The 20,886-nt window shown below is 32.2% G+C and overlaps 1 protein-coding gene across 1 annotated transcript; it reads right to left on the bottom strand.

Annotated features, from left to right (window-relative positions):
* Window positions 1-10,613: 10,613 nt before the first annotated feature.
* On the bottom strand, window positions 10,614-20,583 carry LOC145191833 (NEDD4 family-interacting protein 1-like). The gene is made up of 6 exons (XM_080069012.2): window positions 19,518-20,583; window positions 19,258-19,288; window positions 15,082-15,135; window positions 14,880-15,004; window positions 10,936-11,002; window positions 10,614-10,850 (listed from the first exon to the last, which is right to left on the bottom strand). Exons 1-6 carry the CDS (start codon window positions 19,749-19,751, stop codon window positions 10,741-10,743), a joined length of 621 nt encoding a protein of 206 aa, XP_079925138.2. The 5' UTR covers window positions 19,752-20,583; the 3' UTR covers window positions 10,614-10,740.
* Window positions 20,584-20,886: the final 303 nt, after the last annotated feature.

Genomic DNA, 20,886 nt, shown 5'->3' with positions numbered 1-20,886 from the left:
TTATGACAAAGTTCTTTATGGATTCAGGCACACCATCACCTTTACAAAGAAAGAATATGACGACGCCATTTATAGAGCTGGAACTGTTGCTGCAGGAATGATCGATTTTAAAAAATTCAGGCTTTTTATGCCTCGCGTTGAACTGGATATTTCGAGGAAGAACGATTTCACGAGTTTAATGGCGAAAAGGATTTCCATTCCAGTGGCATATAAGTCAAAAAAAGTCAAAAGGCAGGCCATTCCAGCCGGTCTTACAGAATTCAACTGGACGTTAGGAAGAATCACGGACAAAAGCGTTCCGAGATTTATCATATTCGGAATTCAGATGAACAGACTTTCGAGTCAAACTGCAAATCCATCAATATTTGACCATTGCGATGTCAACAATTTTTTCGTGACCGTTAATGGAGTTAAGTATCCAAATTACAATTACGACTTGAATTTTGGAGAAAAGAAAATTACCATGGCTCATTATGACGCGTTCTTGTTTGACGAAAAATACTATGGAACAAACGAGCTTGTTTGTCAATCTGGTTTGTCTCTGCTTGAATATAAAAATTTGTATCCATTGTTCTTTGTTGACATCAGCAAGCAAAAAGAAAGAGTTGTTTCGGAAACGGCTGAATTGGTTGTGAACATTAAATTCCGAACAACAACGCCAGAGAACATCGTCATATTCGCAGTGGTCATTTCCGACAGACTGATGAAATTTGTTTCAGACGGAACAAACATGAATGTTGTTTATTAAAGCCTTTCGGCCAACATGAATAAATCTTGAAAAAAATGAATTAAACAAAATTTTTTTCTTTTCAAAATAAAAACACGAGGTTCACAAAAAATCATCTGAAAGAATTGCTGAGAGAAAATGGAGTCACCAAAACTTCAAACAATTTGATGACGTTGATGATGATTGCGGTTGAGAACAATCTGATCAGCAAAGATTTGCTTTTGTAAGGTGCAAAAGAAGACAGACCTGTAGGTCGACCAAAAAAAGAGGGAAAGAGTGAAAAGGTGAAGACGAAAAAAGTGAAGACCGAAAAGGTGAAAAAACCGATCGACCCAAAGTACGAGCGACTTGGTTTGATTCGAAAAAACCTGTGACTGTGAAAACGATAAACATCGAAACTGGAGAGGTGATTGAATACAAATCCCTTTACAAAGCGATGAAAAAAGCGGGACACGGATGGAGATACTTGGAGCGTCGAGATGGAAAAGTGGACAATGGAATCAAGATTAAAATTTTTAATTCTGAAAAACTTGAAAACCGCAAAAACGACAAAGTCTAAAAAACATTGAAAAAACGTCAAAAAAATTTTTTTACATGAAAAAAGTTAAAAAATTAAAAAAACACGAAAAATTGATTTTGAGTTAAATAAATTTCTTGTCATAATAAAAATGGAAAATAAAACTGTTAGAGAATTGCGAGAAATCGTCATTGACCGAGCAATAAAAGGTTATTACAAGATGCGAAAGGCAGAACTCGTTGAAGCAATGAAAAACACGAGACCAATCATCGGAATGCAACCAATTGGTCAAAGACCGGTTCTTGCTCCGCGACTGGTTCCTGCGCCGCGCTCGATTGCTCAAAGTCCCGTTTCGAGACCGGTTCCTGCTCCGCGTCCTGTCATCGCGCCGCCTCAAATAGCTCATAAACCGGCCATCGCGCCGAAACCGTCCACAATTCCACCGAGACCTGTCATCGCGCCGAGTCAATCAATCATGTGGAAACCAGCTCTTTTTCCAAAACCGGTCCAGTTGCAAAGTCCTGTCATCGCGACGAGATCTGTTCCAGAGCCATTAAGTCACCTCATTGACGCTCCTGTTCCAGATTCGTCTCCTGCGTTAACTCCTGGACTATTTTCAAGGTTGACGACGGCTGTGAAAAATGTGGTTGCCAACAGCTTTAACAGCGTGCTTGCGTCCATTGATCCGGCAACTGATTTGGGAGAACTTTACGACAGAGCAAAAGAAGAAATCCTGGAAAACATGACCAAGTACAACAAGATGGGTTCAAATTGCAGAGTGTCTGCCATTTTGAGGATGGACATCAACTTGATTGATAACAATCCAATCAGCGCGAGGTCGTACATTCCTCTCAACGATTTTCTGGCGAGCAAAAAAGCAATCATCAACATGGTCAACGAAGACAACGAATGTTTCAAATGGTGCGTCGCCAAGGCGTTGAGCATGAAAGAAAAACACGGTGAAAGAGTTGACAAAGACTTGATTGAAAAATCGAAAGAGTTGAATTGGCAAGGGTTTGAATTTGCAGTCAAACTAGATCAAATCAAAAAATTTGAAAAAAACAATCCAGGCATAACCGTGAATGATTTTGGATGTGAAAAAATGTCCGTTTATCCTTTAAAAATATCCAAATGTTTGAACAGAAAACATGAAATAGATTTGCTTCTCATTTCAGACGAAAAAACAAATCATTATTGTCTGATCAAAAGTCTAAGTCGATTGATTTCCTCACAAGCATCCACACATCACGGCAAAAAATATTTTTGCAGAAATTGCTTGCAGGGAATGAACAGCGAGGAAGATCTTTCCAAACATTCAACTTATTGCAAAGAGCACAGCTCGGTCCGAATAAAGAATAATAAAAGGGCGATAGAATAATAAAAGGTCGATGAGAGTTCCGTTTGTCGTTTACGCAGACTTTGAAAGTTTCATCACACTGATCAACACTTGCATCCCTAACCCCAACTAGTCTTACACTAAACAGTACCAAAAACACACTCCGAGTTCGTTCTGCTATTTTATAAAATTTTTTGACGAAACCGTTTATAAAAAAAAACCGGTGACGTTCACGGCAACAAGCGAAACAGACGACGTTGCAAAAGTATTTGTGGAGATGCTTGAAAAGGACATCGAGGAAATTTGCGAAATGACAAAGTTCAAAAAAAAGATGGTCATGACTTGCGAAGATAAAAAAAATTTCAATTCTTCGAAAGTGTGTCACATTTGCGAGGAAAGTCTCGGAAATGACAAAGTGCGCGACCACTGCCATTTGACTGGAAAGTATCGAGGAGCCGCACACAACACTTGCAACACAAAATACAAAATTCCAAAATTCTTCCCTGTTGTGTTTCACAATTTGTCAGGTTATGACAGCCACTTGTTCATCAAAAAATTGTCCGATGGAAAATTAAGCTGCATCCCAAACAACGAGGAAAAGTACATCAGTTTTACCAAAGAAGTCAAAGTGGGAAAATTTGAAAAAGAGGGAAAGGTTGTTGAAATTAAAAAATAGTTGAGATTTATCGACAGTTTCAAATTCATGGCTTCCAGTTTGGACAATTTGTCCAAAAATCTGACAAAAGACTAGTGCAAAAACATTGCCAAATATCACTCCGGAAAAAAATTGGATTTGCTGCTCAGAAAAGGCGTTTGGATGGACTCGATTGGATGGACTCGATCGAAAAGTTTTCTGAAACGTAATTGCCTCCAAAAGAGTTGTTTTTCTCCAAACTGAACGACGATGAAATAAGCGACGAAAATTATTCGCACGCCAAAACGGTTTGGGACGAGTTTTACTGCAAAACGTTCAGGGATTACGACGACTTGTACAACGTGTCGGACGTTTTAATTCTGGCTGATGTCTTTGAAAATTTCAGAGACGTTTGCGTGAAAAATTACAAGCTCAATCCCGCTTGGTACTACACATCCCCCGGATTGGCTTGGGACGCCGCTCTCAAAATGACCAAAATCAATTTGGAACTCCTGAGCGATTTCGACATGACGCTGATGATCAAAAAGGGAATCCGAGGAGGAATCAGCATGATTTCGAACAGACTTGGAACCTCAAACAATAAATACATGGGAGATTCGTTTGACCCAAACAAAGAGTCAACCTTCATCCAGTACTTGGACGCCAACAACCTGTACGGATGGGCCATGAGCAACCTCTTGAGCAACCTCCATGGAAACCTCTTTCCACTCACGGTTTCGAATGGATGACTGAAAACGAGCTTTCCGATTGGAAATCTTTGCCGTGCATTTTGGAAGTCGATTTGGATTACCCTGAAAGTCTACACGACGAGCACAACGATTATCCTCTGGCTCCGGAAAGAATGACCATTGAAAAAGTGGACAAACTCGTTCCAAATTTGAACGACAAAAAGAATTACGTCCTTCACAGAGAAAACCTGAAATTGTATGAACGATTGGGAATGAAAACTGCAAAAGTGCATAGAGGAATCAAATTTGAGGAACGGGATTGGTTGAAAGAGTACATTGACCTCAACACCGGTTTGAGAACAAAAGCCACAAACAACTTTGAGAAGGATTTTTTTCAAGCTGATGAACAATTCGGTCTTTGGAAAAACCATGGAAAACATTGAAAAGCGAGTGGACGTGAGACTTGTGACGAAAAGGGAAGAACCCGCTAAATTGTCGTCCAAACCCAACTACGATCGACACACGATTTTCGATGAAAACTTGATCGCCGTTCACATGAAAAGAACAAAACTAGTTTACAACAAACCAATTTATTTGGGAATGTGCATCTTGGATTAAAGCAAGACTTTGATGTTTGAATTCCACTACGGCTACATCAGAAAAAAAATACTCCGACAAAGCAAAGTTGTTAATGACGGACACGGACTCGTTAATTTATGAAATCAAAACAGACGATTTTTACAAAGACGTTGCTGAGGATGTGGAGACCAAATTCGACACAAGCGAATTTGACAAAGACCATCCCGCCATTCAAAGCGTCGGGTTTAAGGTTGGCGCAAACAAAAAGGTTATTGGCATGTTCAAAGACGAAACCTCTGGAAAACAGATTGAAGAATTTGTCGGCCTACGGTCGAAATTGTACTATTACAAAATCCATAAAAAAGAACACAAAAAATGCAAAGGGGTGAAAAAAAATGTGGTTCAAAAATACATCACTCACGACGATTAAAAAACTGCTTGAAAAGCAAAAAAGAAAAGGTAAGTAAAATGAGCGTGATCAGATCCCATTTACACGAGATTTACACAGAAGAAATTAACAAAGTCGCACTCAGCGCCGACGACGACAAAAGAATCATTTTGGAAGATGGAATTCGCGCGTTGGCTTATGGCCATTACAAAAACAGATCTTAAAAATTTAACAAAATAAAAAAATGAGCAACAAAAGAATCAATGTGGAAGGAATTGTTTTGCCAAACGAGGCTTTGACAAATTTTCAATTGATAAAGGCGGCAAAAAAACAGAAATTAAAAAACTTTAGGGGAGTTTTTGTCAGAAACCAATTGCCAAAAACGCCAAGGAAAAAAGAATGTGGAATTGTCAACACGGGGGGACTCGAGCACGGACGGGTTTCATTGGGGGTGTTGGCGCAAAGACGGGGATGAAAAATTCAGCTTTGACTCTTACGCCCAACCCCCTCTTATCGAGCTCGTTGAATATTTGAAAAACCCCGTCTTTTACAACAGCGATAGGGTCCAATTTGGAAACACGTCTTATTGTGGTCACTTGTGTCTTTACGTCTTGAAAAAATGTGAAGAGGGAAACAGCTTTCAAGACGTCGTCAACAACCTTTGGTGATCGCAATCGAATTTAAAAAATTTTGTCCATTTAAAAATGATTGATAAATTCAACAGAAGCGAATTCAGCGTTTATTTTGACAATCTTTCAACAGATCTATCCAGCAACGTTTTTATTAAAACGGACGAATCCAGCACCATCACTGCAGACATTGGTTTCAATTCGAACAAAATCATCAACCTAGCAGAACCAACCAACTCGCACAACGCCGCAACAAAAAATTATGTGGACACGCATTCGTCGGGAGGAACTGCCACGGTGATTGGAGCTGCGGACTTGGATATAAATTTTCACAAAGCGATTAATTTGAATGAACCAAATTGATCGCCTTTTGAAACAAAAAATTACGTGGAAGTCAGCTCGAGCATGCGCATCAAAACAGACAGGTCGGTACGATCATGGGAGACTTGGATTTTAATTCTCCCAAATTGCTCAACGTCTCTGATCCGACCAATTTAAAAGACGCCGCTACAAAAAGCTACGTCGACACTAAAGTGGCTTACGCCAATATCGTTTACTCAGACATTAACATGACGTCGCACAAATTGACTAATCTGGCCGAGCCCACTTTATCCTCAGATTCAGCCACAAAAAATTATGTGGACACGCATGCTTCAGGCGGAACTTCAGTGGGAACAACGGACCTGGATTTAAATTCCCACAAGTTGATGAATGTGCTCGACCCTTCAAACTTGCAAGACGGGGCGACGAAAAGTTACGTTGACGTTTCGTCACAAAAATCCAACTTTTTAGGACTTGTTCCAAAGTCAAGCTTTTCATCCTTGGGGTTAAAGTCGCAAGTTGTAGCAGGATCGACCACCGCACCAGTCTTTAGCTACATAGACGGTCCTGGAGTTCTAAGAAGATTATGGTTAGTTTTTTATGGAACCGGACCAAACGTTCCTGGACAAGTCTTCATTCGGATATTGGCAGACGGAGAAATTAGAGTGGGAAATTATTCAACAACCACTGAAGGAATAAGAACGGACACCACTGCCCTTGCTTGCGATTTGCTCTTTCCCCCTCTCGGCAGACCGTTTTACGCCAACTCTTTACAAGGGTGCAACGTTTTCAGCACCACTTCCTTGGGAGGATATTTTACCGTCGACTTACCGTTTACAACAAACTTGGCCATCCATTTGGTCAATAATAATGCTGCGGCAATCACCTACTGGATTCAACCATTTATTTCCACATTCACCACCATCCCTCCTCTTCTCTCCTCCGTTAAATTGTACTCGAGGACGTTCAGATACTTAAACACAACTTACGGAAACGAATATGTTTTGCTGAACACCACAGGAAAAGGAAATGGCGTTTTTCTGAAATAACGGGTGATTACTAAAAATCTGGACAAAACTAAAAATTAAATAACTTTTAATCTAGAAGACCTATTTTATTGTTTTAAAAAGAATAAAATAGCAAATTTATTCTAATTTTAATAAAAACGTTTATCTTAATTCAACAAGACCTTGTCTTCTTATTGTGTCGAGTCTTCTGCTAGTAGACTCTACCAAGCGTTGTACCAGCTCTTTGTCGAATTTCTTAAAACAGTAAATTATTCTAGAGCGTAGTTGATCCAAATTCTCTGCCTGCCAACCATTTTTGTAAACATCTCCTTTGATACAAGACCAAAAATCCTCAATACAACGACATTCAGGCATATTTGGAGGGTTTTCACTTTTTGTTACAAACTTTATACCATTTTCATTCAAAAACTTAACAGCTTTGTTTGAGTAATGGGCACTTGCTAGATCAGGCCAGAATATGTATTTGGTATTTTTTGGAAGCTGTTTGATGTGTGGTAATAGTTTTTTAGTCAAACATTCATCAACATAAATATACTGGTTAATAGCTGTTCCAGACTGTACAATGTATGGAGTTGATAGGCCAAAAGGCGAAATGACCACGTAAACCAATAATTTTTCTTCAAATTTCTTTTTTTCTTTGAATTTAACATTGTTTGGTGTTAATTCGATGTTACTTGAATAGAAATTATCATTACCATTAATTTGGCTGTTTGAGAGAGTAAAATAAGACTCGTCATCAAGAACCCAAATAAAATCTTTATAATTTTTATAAAGTTGACCACACAAACGTCGGTTTTTTGCTCTCTAGCTCTCAGTTCGACTTGGAATCTTCATATGTTTTCTTTTTTTTTATTGATGTTTTGGTTTTCAATGTCTTAGAAATAAGTGACTGAGAACATTTGAACTTTTTTGAAGCTATACGCTAAGAAATGCCACATTTATGGTCAAAAAGCTTGGTAAGTTGACTGATGGCGCGCTTAGTCATTATTTTCGTCTTTCTACCACTACCAGTTTGCCTTTCAAATGGTTTATCTTCTTCTACACGTTTAATAATTCCATATATAGTCGATCTTGATAAGTTTTTTGCTTCAAAATGAGAAACAGTGAATGATTTAGGTTTATCTGAATTTTCTTGATAAAACTGGTACACACGTTTTCTCTGGAGCTCTTCGTTTGACGTCATTTTTAATACTAAATTTAAAATACTTATATAAAAGTTAATATATATTTCAAAAGAAGAATAAATTTGCAACATTTTAAAAATTGTTTGAAAAAATGAGTATTAGTTGCATATAGAAATATGATGCAAGCAATTTTGTTCAGATTTTTAGTAATCACCCGTTACATCAGGGCGCACATCATCGGCGCCTCTGGAAACTGGTGGGAGTCCAGAGTCAAAATGTACGACGCCAATTTGCCTCCTGGCAATGACACTGTCTTCAGCCCCTGGACATCTTACAATGCAAACAACTACAATACTTTCCCTGGGTACGACGGCGACAGCAAGTGCATCTTTTCCTCGTCTGAACTGAAAGATTTTTACTTGTCCTCTTGGAATGGATCAAACATAACCTCTTTTAACAACAAATCGACAGGACTGCTGTATCAGTCCACCGCCTCCATTGGTTCCACCACAATTACCTTTTACAGAAATTTTGCAGAGGCGGACTCCATGCCCAGCATCGCAGCTGGCAGAAGACTCGTCGTCACGCTCAACTCTGGCAACGCGCAAGTCGGCCAATCCGGAAGCTATTACCTTCTTCTCGGACAGGTTTATTATTACGCCTAATTCTCAAGCATCCCCTTTTTAAATTTAATTTTAAAGAAATTCTTGGCACATTTAAAAACAATGAGTTGTTGCACCTTCTCACGAAAAACTATTTCCATTCAAAAATTTAATCCTCAATTAAACAGAATGGTCACTCACGTCTTCTTCATCACAGACAAAATGAAAAAGCGTCATTCACCACAACCTGATTGGAAATTCAATGAAATATTAAAAAATATACAACTATAAAAAAGAACACGAAGATTTTCAACAAAGACAAAAATTTTTAATTGCATCTTATCACGCAATTTAAAATTTCATGCTCACTTTATGCTCAAAAAAAGTTTTGTCCCAGAACTCCCAATTCCTAGTAGTGACAAAATTTTACGTTTTATCTCTAGTTCCATCAACGATGGATTTGTCATGTATGGTCAGGGTAGTCTCAAGGGTATTGGGACCCGTAGGCTAATTTGAAATTGAAAAAATATATTTTTTTACAAAATTCTTAAAAGTAAAACAAAACCGTAAATAAACAGTAATTACACATGTGACTTTTTATGTTTTATTACTTAAAAACTAGTTAACAATATAATCAGTGTTAATGTCAATAAGAACATCAGATTAAACTGACATAAGGACAATCAGTTTAATCTTTCTTATAACATGCTTGGACGGAGCTCATTTTTAATAAGCTTTTGTCTTGAAACTGATAAATTCACCAGATTGCCAAGCTCCATATTCCTGCTCTTCCAACTAATCATTGTCTTTATCCAATACTTTCATGTTAACCTGATCTGTAGTTGGTGGAACTGGAATAGACATATGTTCATCATGTGATATTGGTGCAATAGAAGGATACCATTTGGGTATTGCAAATGGTATCCATTTCTTGATGCTTCTTAACCATCCTTCCAATGATGATTCGCAACTGCCGAAGATCACACGAGGAGCCCAAAAATTATTTTGGTCCCCAATAGACACCTCAAAATAAATACTTCTCGTAAATACTTTGTATCCATTAAAATTTCACATTTTACCTGAACAGGTCTAATATAAAATCCACAAACGTAGCAGAAGCTGTTTCCTAGTAATTTACAATATTTAGAAGTCATTATAGTAAGTAATTTAATATCAAAAACAAAACAAAAAAAAGAAAAGTTTTAAAAGATCTTTTTAAACAACTTTCTCCTCATTCGTGGTCACTTTCTTTACCAATAAATTCTTTCCAAATAGGTCTTAAATTTTTTCCTTAGTTCGTTACAGTATCAGTTGGCTTTTTCTGCATAATTTTGATATAACATAATGCTAAGCGGAAAATTTTTATACTTGTCTCCGAAGTAAATTTTAGAAAAATCGAGCCAAAAAAAAAAAAAAATGTAAAAGGTTATACAATGTGAAAGAACACTAATTTCTCTTTAAAACTAAAACCAATAACTGATATTTGTACTTTAATCGTTATTATCAATCAAAATTTATGAAGAATCAAAACACCGATATGTAGTTGGTTACTCTTTAATAGTTATACGCTTTCTTTACTTCAATTTTTAGCCCATCAATTTACATGTGATGTAATAAAAGTGGTTGTGGAACTTCTAGTTAATACTATTTCTCAGACTACCCTCTACTCTCCAGCTAGTAAGAAATAATGAAGACAATTATTAAAGAGGACTACTGGAATATATCAGTTATCGAAGCATGAAAACATTAGTTTTGGCAATTATTTGCAGTTGATAAACGCTACGCCAAATTTTGAGCCCGGTTCCTTTAGGAAAGATAAGAAAATCATAGAAACTAACGGGTGTAAAATACAAGAAACAACTTTGTTAGGGAATTTTTCACACAAAAAATTAAGAAACTTGTAGTTAAAAAAAGGAATAGTAATAAATTAATATGTAATATAATTCATAGCCGCTAATGCTAGTCTGAAAAAATTGCAAACTGGAGAAAAGTTTTTTTCGTTCTCAAACTTGCTCTTAAGAAATTTTATTAGTAGCATCTTGATGATCATCACTTGAGAGATTACGACAATTTATTTACAACAGACAAAAAATAATTTACAAAACATATATTATAATACCCAATCTATCCTACAATTAAGAAAAAAATCGTTTAAAATAAATGCGATTAATGAAATAAACTTTGACGACGTGGGTTTTCGGGATCCTCTAATCGAGAGTAAACGTGACGCTTTAATTGTGCATACGAAAACATCCCACGTAAAAAAATCAGCCAACCTAAAGAATTATTACTCAAAATGATTTCATTATTCTACGGATGACTAGTATAAAAATATATTTGGGAAGGGAACAATCATCTTACCACAGAGAACAAACAGATACATGAGCCATGGACTGTCATCAAAGTATTCTCTAGACCACTCAGTGTGCTAAAGGAAAATATACTAAGATCTAATAAATAAATGAACAGTTTAACACAGTTGTGCATTTAATTATGAACTTATTTTGTAGTTATTTTATTTTTACTTTATATATATAGTTATTTTATAGATAAGCGTTATCTTTTTTAATTTAAACAAAAACAGAAGAAGATAAATGACTAATTTTAAATAATCTTAGTAGAGTTTTTATCACTTATCTATATATATTGCTTTTATCTTTAAATTCTTTGTGTTAAAGTAATTGGATTTTAACAGGTGTTAATTACTGAGATTATACAAATCTGCATATATTTATAGACAGAAGTGGAAAATGAAAATTCCGGAAAAATGACTTAAGATTGATTTCTGAAAATTTGAAATGCAAAACTTTACTATAAATATGACCTAAATCCAAAAAATTGTCCACACAAATAAGAGCCAAAGAGTTATCAAGACTGGTAGGCTGCCTAAGAAAAGGAAAAACCCTACAGTTGGCAACAGTAAACTTGCTAGTAAATTTAATAGCAAGCTTAAAGATATTCGTATTAGTAGGGAAACAGAAGGAGTTTAGATAAAAAAAAAAAAAAGGAAATCGGTTCATGTAAAGAAGCTAGAAAGCTTTTGCTCAAAACCATGGATAAAAGTCACGGATAGGCACAAAAGGCGAAAATAGTGTAGGGAAAGACTTCACTGGACCATAGGTGATTGAAGCAAAGTCATATTCAGTGATGAAAATTGAGTTTTTCAATCGATAATCAAAAGTTATGGTAAAAATAATGAGCTTTGAACAATATGTGAGTTGATTCGTTATACCAAGGTTTTAAGATGGAAAAGGCTTAACTGGGATTTAAGTTTGTATTTCCCACAAGGGCACTGGAAGTTGCAAAGTGCATACAGACTGATTTGATTAATTTACCTACAAAGACACCCTTGAAAATTAGGTTTTATCATCTGTTGAACTTTTTTATGATGAAAGTCAAGCATGGGAAGTCCAGTAGGACAGAGGCTACAGCTCATGCGCATTTTCAGTCCAAGACTGGTTTAAAGAGTAGAAAATCAATTCCTTACCATGGTGCGCTAGATCTTGAAACCTAAACCTGATTGGGAACATTTGGTCATATATGGATGCCAAAAAGATACCAATCAAGATAACATCCTTGGAGCATCTTAAACAAGAGTCTGAAAATCTGAAAGAATTCTGTATGATGTTAATCGAAAAAGGCCAAAACAAGTTAGAGCCTGTTATGTTGCCAAAGGTGGCTACTTCAAAAACTGATTTGGGATTCATCTATAAAAATATGAAGCTTTATTTAGTACTTAAATGTAATTCAAGTTTTTTTTCTTTCCATTTTTTATTTCATTTTTATGTTTCTATTAAATTAGCGATTTTTCTATTAGAAATACAAAAATTAAAAACATTACTTTTACTTTTTTTATGAAAAACACAACCTTATCTAATTAAAAAAAATTAAATTCGTCTATAAATGTACACAACAATACAGTAAACTAAGTTAAAGCTGTATTGAAAACTAAGACTAAATTACAGCAGTGTTGATATCTCCTGGCGGCTATGTAATATTATGCCGAAAGGGCATCTTTTTTGGGAGGCGAAACCATTTACGGCCGCCTTCCAAACATTTTTGGCAACAACAAATTATTCTGGTTTCCGCCTCCTAATTGGCGGGCGCCAGAATATTTTTTGGAGACAATGCTTTAGAGGGCGCTGCCGTTTGGTAGGCGGTCGCCGCCAGAAGAAATTTTGGAGCCAAAAAGATCTAAGGCAATTTACAGAGTTGTTGCCTTCTGCCAGAAGAAATAAAGATAAAAGGTGAAATTTTTATTAAAAAAAAAAAAAATTTTCAACATTTGTTTTTAAATTAACTAGCGTTATAAAAAAAGAATTAGATGCAATAATTGAACATTTGATAATTGCCAAATTCGAAAAATATAATGAGAAATTTAAAACATGTAATTATTTAACTGCTCGTTATAATTTTATGCCAAACTTTGATTATTTAAAAATCTTTTGATTTTGACAGTGTGTGGTTTTTTTACTTTTGGATTTAACATGAAGCTACATAATTAAAAACTATTAAATAAAAAAACATTTGAGTCTTTAATAGAACTTAAACTCATCCAATTAAAATGAGTTTAAGCTCTTTTGAAGAAATTATCCAAATACGCAGAACTTCATATTGATTTTCCAAAGTACTTTTACACATAAGTCATTCTTCAGTTACCGTCAACCGGGGTTGATTTTGGCCAATATTTGTGATTTTGTTTCCCTGCGAATTATTTCTTTTGTTATTGTGCTTAGTTCTTTTAAAATATTTAATGCCTAATGTAATTTTTTCTGATTTACTAATTGCAAGCAAACAAGAAAATAATTTGCAGGAAAGCAAAATCATAAGTAGTGGCCAATGTCCTCTCAGTTCACAGTAATTCACGTTCATGCTAAGATTTTCCTAAAAAGTAGATTTTTCGCATTCATGTTTCGTATCTTAATGAGTACGAACTTCGAACTATGAAACTTTCTAGAGACAATTTTTTTTTTATGTTTTAATACCAAATAGATTTTATCATAACGGAAGTTGAAACAAGTAAACATATCTCTAACGGTTTTCCAATTTTCTTAAGCTCTTCAATCTTATTTGCTGTTTTCACAAGGAATGACCCATTTATTGATCATGAAGACCATAAAAAAATACTTTAATAAAGTCTAATATACAGGAGGAAAAAAGCAGATTTATGATGTCTTTTGTCTTGACAAAGATATTTGCCTTCATGTGAGAGAAAAGTCTGTAAAAAAAAATTAGATTTTTTTTCTTTCGGAAAATCAGAAAAATCTGAAAATAATTTTATGCTACACCCTGGACTTAAGTTTTATATGATCAAACCAAAGTACTCTTTTTAAGTTTCATTCATCATTTTATTTCTTTTTTTATTTTATATTTATCATAAAATCATAACTATGTTTTAATAAAAATATTTGTTATTTATAATTAAAAAATAATTCATTAGATATTATTTTCTAATTCAATTGTAAAAACACTTAAAACAAAAAAACAAAAACATTATCAGTAAGATTAAAGGATAAACTATCTGTTTATTCTGTATATAAACTATTTATTGTTTGGTTTTTTTTTGTTAATGAATAAAAACAAATAAAGAACATTTCTATATTATTTATTTGAAGTAAATCAAAACATATGTAGACATACAAAGATAAATTATTCCAGAAAAAAAAAAATTATAATACCTCACATATCTTATGTCATTTTGTTTCAACTCAACAAGACATTTCACAGAATTAATTATATCTGTTAAACACATTTCACAGAATAAATCATATCTGTTAAACTTATTTTTCAAAAATAACAAATTATAGATAAATATAAACTTGTCACACAAAATATTTTGCTACTTAAATTGCATAAAGAGTTCTATTTTAACAAACTTTAAAAAATTTGATTCAATTTAAAAGATTACTATAGAAGTTTGCACTTTATTTGTCATGAACAGAAAAACCAATCATCAATGCTTAACATAAATATACTTTTAGTTATTTAGGTTTTACCAATTGTTTTAATAATAGTTTAGCTAATATTTAGACTTCTAAAAACTTTTGAAAAATAAGGTAGATAAATATTCAATACATTACACAAAAAGATTATATGAATATCAAAAAAGCATTCTTAACTTTAAATTCAATTTAATGCATTCAAAAATGTAGATTCACAAACTATGAATGCAGTTTAAACTTGACACTACATCCTTAACTTTATTCTAAAATTAAATAAACTTAAGAAACAATAATTTATTCTTTACTTATGTTTCAAGCATAAGCAATATAAAAATACAAATATTACCTGACATAAATACATACCTTTACAATAAATGCCCACTTGACTAAGGATAAACCAAACCCAGAAACAGCACCATATTGGGCAGACATTGAGTTTGAAAAACAATATCCAGCCAAAAATCCAATCCAGTTAAAAACAAATGCAACTAAAAAAGAAAAACTTCTAAAATAAGATATGAGTTTTTTTTCACTCATGCATAACTGAACAAGCAAACATTCTTACGTAAAAAGCACAGAATGAATCCAAGATCACTTCCGACCACTTCATCTCCATCATCTGTATAAAATTTATACACATATTTATTTAATTCCTAAAATTTTCATGACCTAATATTTAGTGATAATTAACTTATCTTTTTTGCTTTGTCAAATTTGTCTAACAAATGTGATAAAACTTGCTTTTTGCACAGTATTTATTTTATTTTTTTGATTTTTAGGTATTTATTAGGAAAACAAAGATTATTTGACTATTTTAATATATTTGAACAGTAGTGACTGAATTTTTACATTTTTGTGTTCTAATAGTGGTGTTTAAAAGTTTAAATGTAAGCATTAAATTTTAAAAAACTAGTTGAAAGAAAGTTACTAATTTTTTAAATTTTATTTTTTAAATTTGCTTATTTTACTTTTCCAACTTGTTTATTTTTTTAAATTAGAAAACCAAATACACTTTTATTGAAGAAACAAAATCATAAATAAAAAAGAAAAAAATTTTTATTGATTATAAAAAAATGCACATTTTTGTGCATTCGCATCAAGTTTGTTTCTTTAAAAGAATGTTTTTAATATTTTGCATGTCCACATTTGGCTAGAATGCAAGTACGAACTCTTCTCAACAAAGTACCAACCAATTTATTAAAAATCGTTTCTGTAACTTTTTACCACCACTTTTTTTTTTCTCAATACTTTTCATAAAACATTCTTTTGACTGTCTTAATTGATTTTTGATTTATAGTTTCAAAGTTTCTTTCATCACTCCTACTAACTTTCTTGCGTTGTTGTATGATCCAGTTTTTATATTCTTTGCTTTGCTTTAATCTCCATTTTTTATCAAAAGATTTTAGAAGTGGTTTTTAGCAACAGAGTAAACAGCTATTTTTTTAATCTATTTTAGTAGTACTTAATGAAATAGATTCATTTCTGGAAATTTCTTTAAAACAGGCTCTACTATTAATTCTTACATCTCTAAAAATTACTCTATTTTTATGAGTAATAGTTGCTAAAGGCCTACAGGATCTTGGTTCTTCTAGAGACTCTCCAGTTAAAAATTCTATTTAGTTGTTCTGACACATTTTTCTAAAATTCCAACTAATTCTGCAATTTTTATATTGCTTTTAGTTCCTTTATTTAAGCAAGCTATAATCTCCTTCCTCATTTCTCTAGAAACAGCTTCTCCTTCACTTTTTTTTAAGAGCTTTATTTTAATTATTAAAAAATTTAATTATTCAATTAAATAAATATCATATCATATTTATAGTATTTTATAGATAGATTAAAAAATAACATTGAAGCGCTGAAAATAAAAATTTCTTTAAAAATAACAAAATTCTTTTAAAATCGTAATATGTTTAAACTTTTGAAAACACCAACTGACAGGTAACTTATGTACTTAATTTTAACTCTTTGAAAGGTGAAAAAATTTTTACTTTATCAATAAGAAATCTTATCAATTATAATCTTATTTGAAGAAAAAAATCAAAAAATTTATGTTATATGTGAAGTGTTGAATATTTTAATTATTCATATATAATTTTTTTCTGAACTAAAGTTAAAATGTCAAAGAAATCTATAAAAAAAAGATGTACCACTGTATTACATCGGTACATCTTGTTTTTACAGATTTCTGACAACAAGAAAACCAAGTTGTGGCTGATAGATCAATGTTATTGTTGTTATCTCAACCAAACTAACGTAAAAGAAGGAGGTTATGGCATTTTTCTATTACAAAGAGAACACTAAGTAATAATTAATATAGGCAAACTTTAACTTATGTAATATTTGTGTGCAGTAGTGATGAAAGTGTGTATCTAACTATTTTTTAGGTTTAAAAATCCAAAAATTATGACAAAAAAACCACAACCCAAAGCTTCTAAATGAAAATTCAATTTCAAAAAAGGTATATCTTGAGATGCTTCAGAAGAAATTTCAACAAAAACTTATGATTTCCTTTTGGTGAGTGCTTATCATAAAAAAACCAACATTCTAAATTTATGAACATCTCCATAGCAACAACCATTTAATTATAGTGAGCACATCACCATTAATAATATTTTGACTTAATCTTTTATATTTTAACATTAATAGGTTTTAAAATATAAATAAAATCACCTCTTCTATAAAATCAACACTTTAAATGAAAAACAAATAAAAATCTTAGAAATAATATAAATAATACATAATTAGTATTATTCTGTGATCACCATCGGATCAATGGCTGAAAGAATTGATTCTAAAATATTTTCCTGTGGTTCTATATGAAGCAAACTCATAAATACAAAAAAACTGCGAGAGCTTTACTTTTTAAATCTGATTTATTTTTATTGAAAGTTTCATAAAAATTAACCCAAAAAATGTAAAAAATTACAAAAATAAACCATGCAAATTAAGAAATGATTAAAAGTAATAAAATCAAAATCTAATAAGAAATAACAGTCTTAAACAGTTTGATAAAAAATATAGTTCTCTGGTCTAAAATTTGCCTAGCTGTCTATAATGCTTTGGTTCTCAATCTCACTGATGTCATCCTATGACAGTTGGAATATTTATTAACAACAAGTTTGTTGATGGAAACCAACACATCATTTCTTGAAAGCCAATAATGACCTTGACAGTTAAAATGGATGCATTAATATTACTTAGAAGGTTTTATTTTCAACATTGATTTCCTCAATCAGTCTGTTTCATGGAATGTTATCATATATCAAACATACAAACACTCTGAAGTTCTAACCCTAACCATAACATACCTAATAATGTCATCACTTTGAAGCTTGTTCAAAAAAATATTTTAAAAAGTTTTTAAAATTTGTGTTACCAGTTGCAAGTAATAATAGTCAGAATGTTATCATATATCAAACGTACAAAAACTCTGAAGTTCGTATTTATTGACAGGCATTCTTTTACAATCTTATAAGTTTGGAAGTTAAAAACAAAGGAATATTCTAATTATTCAGAAACAACTTTAGTTTCAAACTTTAAATTATCATGTTTGACATCTTAGATATGTAGTAAAAACTAATTCTTATGATTTCATTTTGGCCAAAATCAAAGATTGTAGATGCTGTAAATATATAGTTGCTTATTGATCTATTAAAGTTACTCTTTTTACAGTCCCATCAGAGGGTGATTTACTGTGATTTGTTGCAAAGAAGGGCTAAGTACATTTTATAGCAAAATCTTGTTCATGGTGGCATATTTATGAAGAGTTTGCAAATTTTATATGGGCCAACACACTTATCTGAAAAATAATGCATAGCTTCTATTTCCTGAGAAATATTGCTTTTAACATGCTCAATTGTTAACTTCATCGCATGATATTTATAAGAGATAAAACATTGAACTGCATCTGAGGATATTGTTTACTTTAAAAAATACTGCTAGATGGGATGATGCTCGAACTTTGTGTCAGTCAAAGCTGTACATTTTGTCTTGTACAACAAACTTGTAATTTTCTGAAAAATCATAGAGGACAATCACTTCAGTACTACTGAAATCATTATTTAACTTGATTAAAGAAGCATCTTAACTTTTTGCAATGCAAGAATGAACAGTTAGTTTTTGTGATTTATTTACCAGATTATGAATGAATCTACTTGTGGTTTCAGTTTCACTTACTAACTCAGATTGGTCTGTTGTCTTCCATTATTTGTAATTCATGCAGGAATCATAATACTGTCTACATACCTGATGCCCCTACTGTAGTGTACTATTTTGGATGATATGAGCAAAAGTAAGAAAAACAAGACTTTATATTTGAATAACTACTTTTAAATTTAGCATGTGGATTGTTAAACTACATTTTTTTCCCAGCCACTTGCCTTCTGTTTTTATTGTTACAATAAAGCTCAATAACTTTATCTACAATCTCTTGAGATTTCTTTTCATTTTTTTAAGGGAAAGATCAAATCCTTTTTTCTGTAGCAATTTGCATGATATCTGCACAATATAATTGATAAAAATAAACTCTTCTTAAATATATTTATTAGACCAGATTGGGACAGAGTATCAATATCTCTGAAACCAGAAGAATGTTCAAATTTGAAGTGAAGTTTCTTTTTTTTATAAATGTAAGTTTGTATACAAGAAATATTTAAATTTCTGAGATGATATAAAGTCAAAAAAAATTCTTTTGATAGATTTGACAAAGAATGACATTAACTAGGATTTTAAAATATCTTACCATTACTATTTCTCAGCCAGTAAAGCAGGACCTGAATGAATAGATGTTTAAATATTATTTACTTTGAAATTTAACTTTTATCTTAAAAAATAGAATTCAGAAACACAATTAAACTATACTTTTTGCAGCTTTAAATTTGAGATAACAATTCTATTAGGATAAAAAAAACTTTAATGTTATTATAATAATTTAAGATTTCAAAAATTTTCAAATAAAGATTGTTTAGGTAAGTGAATATTAACACTAAATGATTTACTTACAGATGGATTTTCACGAGCTTCTTCATTGGAAGCACCTTCTGACTCATTATATGTTGGAAGTTTTACAACATCAGTGTACATAGGGGGACAATCATTAATAGGATCCTCCCTCAACAATCCAGTTTCATTAGGACTTTGATATGGAGGAGGGCTTTGGGATGGTATTGCAGAAGAATTTAATGGAGGCTCTGTAGATTGCAATACCACTGGTGTGTTTCTTTGAGAAACATCCATTTTAACAACTTTATGTAAATTGCGTTAAATTTTAAGATTTTTAATTTTTTAAAAATTACAAATACACAGAAATTTAATTCAATTGAATCACTAAGCTTTACTTATATTAAGTTTAAGAAGATTTGAATGTGTAAAGAAACAGATCTTGATTTGAGAAAGAAAAAATGTTAAACCAATAAACTCTGTGCTTAAACTCATCATCACCTACTTTGTCTACATAAAATATTTTGCTAACTGTATGTTTTAATACATAAATTATCATATATTTACATTTTAATTAACTGTATGCTTTTGAAATAATCATTCTCTCTTAAATAAAAAAAAAAACTTATTGTTTTAATCATTTAAAAATCAAAAACCTGATTCCACATTTTCATGGATGATTTTAAGGCTACTTAACACTTATATCTTTAGAAAAAAAAGTGCAAAAACAAGTAGGCATGACATTCTCCATGAATTGCCCAACATACATACATACATACATACATACATACATACATACATACATACATACATACATACATACATACATACATACATACATACATACATACATACATACATACATACATACATACATACATACATACATACATACATACAAACTATGATAGCGTGCTATAGCTAATTAAGAAAACATTCAAATTTATGCTATGTATCTAAAATTGTGTTATGTTAGATAAAATCCTTTGTATTACTATAGATAAAAATAGTTGTATCTTCAGCTAGATATTTTTTCTCATATAAGTATGCTTTTTTCCAGACAGTGTCTTTGCAAATATGGCTCCATAGCCAGTTTTTTTCTAATTCGTTCGCATCTTTTTTTTGTTTTGATGATATAATATCATGCATAAGTTAACTCCGTTACCACGCGCTCAAAACGAAAGTAACACGCGTTTAAATAGGCGACTTTTTTAAAAATGGTCTGAGCTTAAAGGGAGCTACAGGCATATGGATAAAAAAGAACTGTGAAATGTTAAAGTTTTAACGTCATTAACGAATATTTCTTGATTAAAATTTTGATGGAGCTTATAAAATCATGAACAAACATTGCTTTGAAATGGCCAGTTACCGAATCGCAAATATGATAACACTACACTAACTAGTCTATTAGTAATTATTTTTAATTTTTTCT

Source organism: Hydra viridissima, unplaced genomic scaffold (assembly GCF_058129835.1).
Source record: "Hydra viridissima isolate aposymbiotic clone 2 unplaced genomic scaffold, HvirCarnegie_v1 scaffold_2, whole genome shotgun sequence".
NCBI classification, from domain to species: domain Eukaryota; kingdom Metazoa; phylum Cnidaria; class Hydrozoa; order Anthoathecata; family Hydridae; genus Hydra; species Hydra viridissima.
Note: the sequence above shows the minus strand (reverse complement) of the source record. Positions and strands in the feature narration are given on the sequence as shown.

What these genes read in the sequence shown, in the direction of transcription:
- LOC145191833 (XM_080069012.2), bottom strand. Translation starts at nt 19,751, where the DNA reads ATGGATGTTTCTCAAAGAAACACACCAGTGGTATTGCAATCTACAGAG. An exon ending in AAGCTCGTGAAAATCCATCT is followed by an intron (nt 19,289 to 19,517) that starts GTAAGTAAATCA and finishes CTATTCATTCAG; the next exon opens with GTCCTGCTTTACTGGCTGAG. An exon ending in ATTCATTCTGTGCTTTTTAC is followed by an intron (nt 15,005 to 15,081) that starts GTAAGAATGTTT and finishes TTTCTTTTTTAG; the next exon opens with TTGCATTTGTTTTTAACTGG.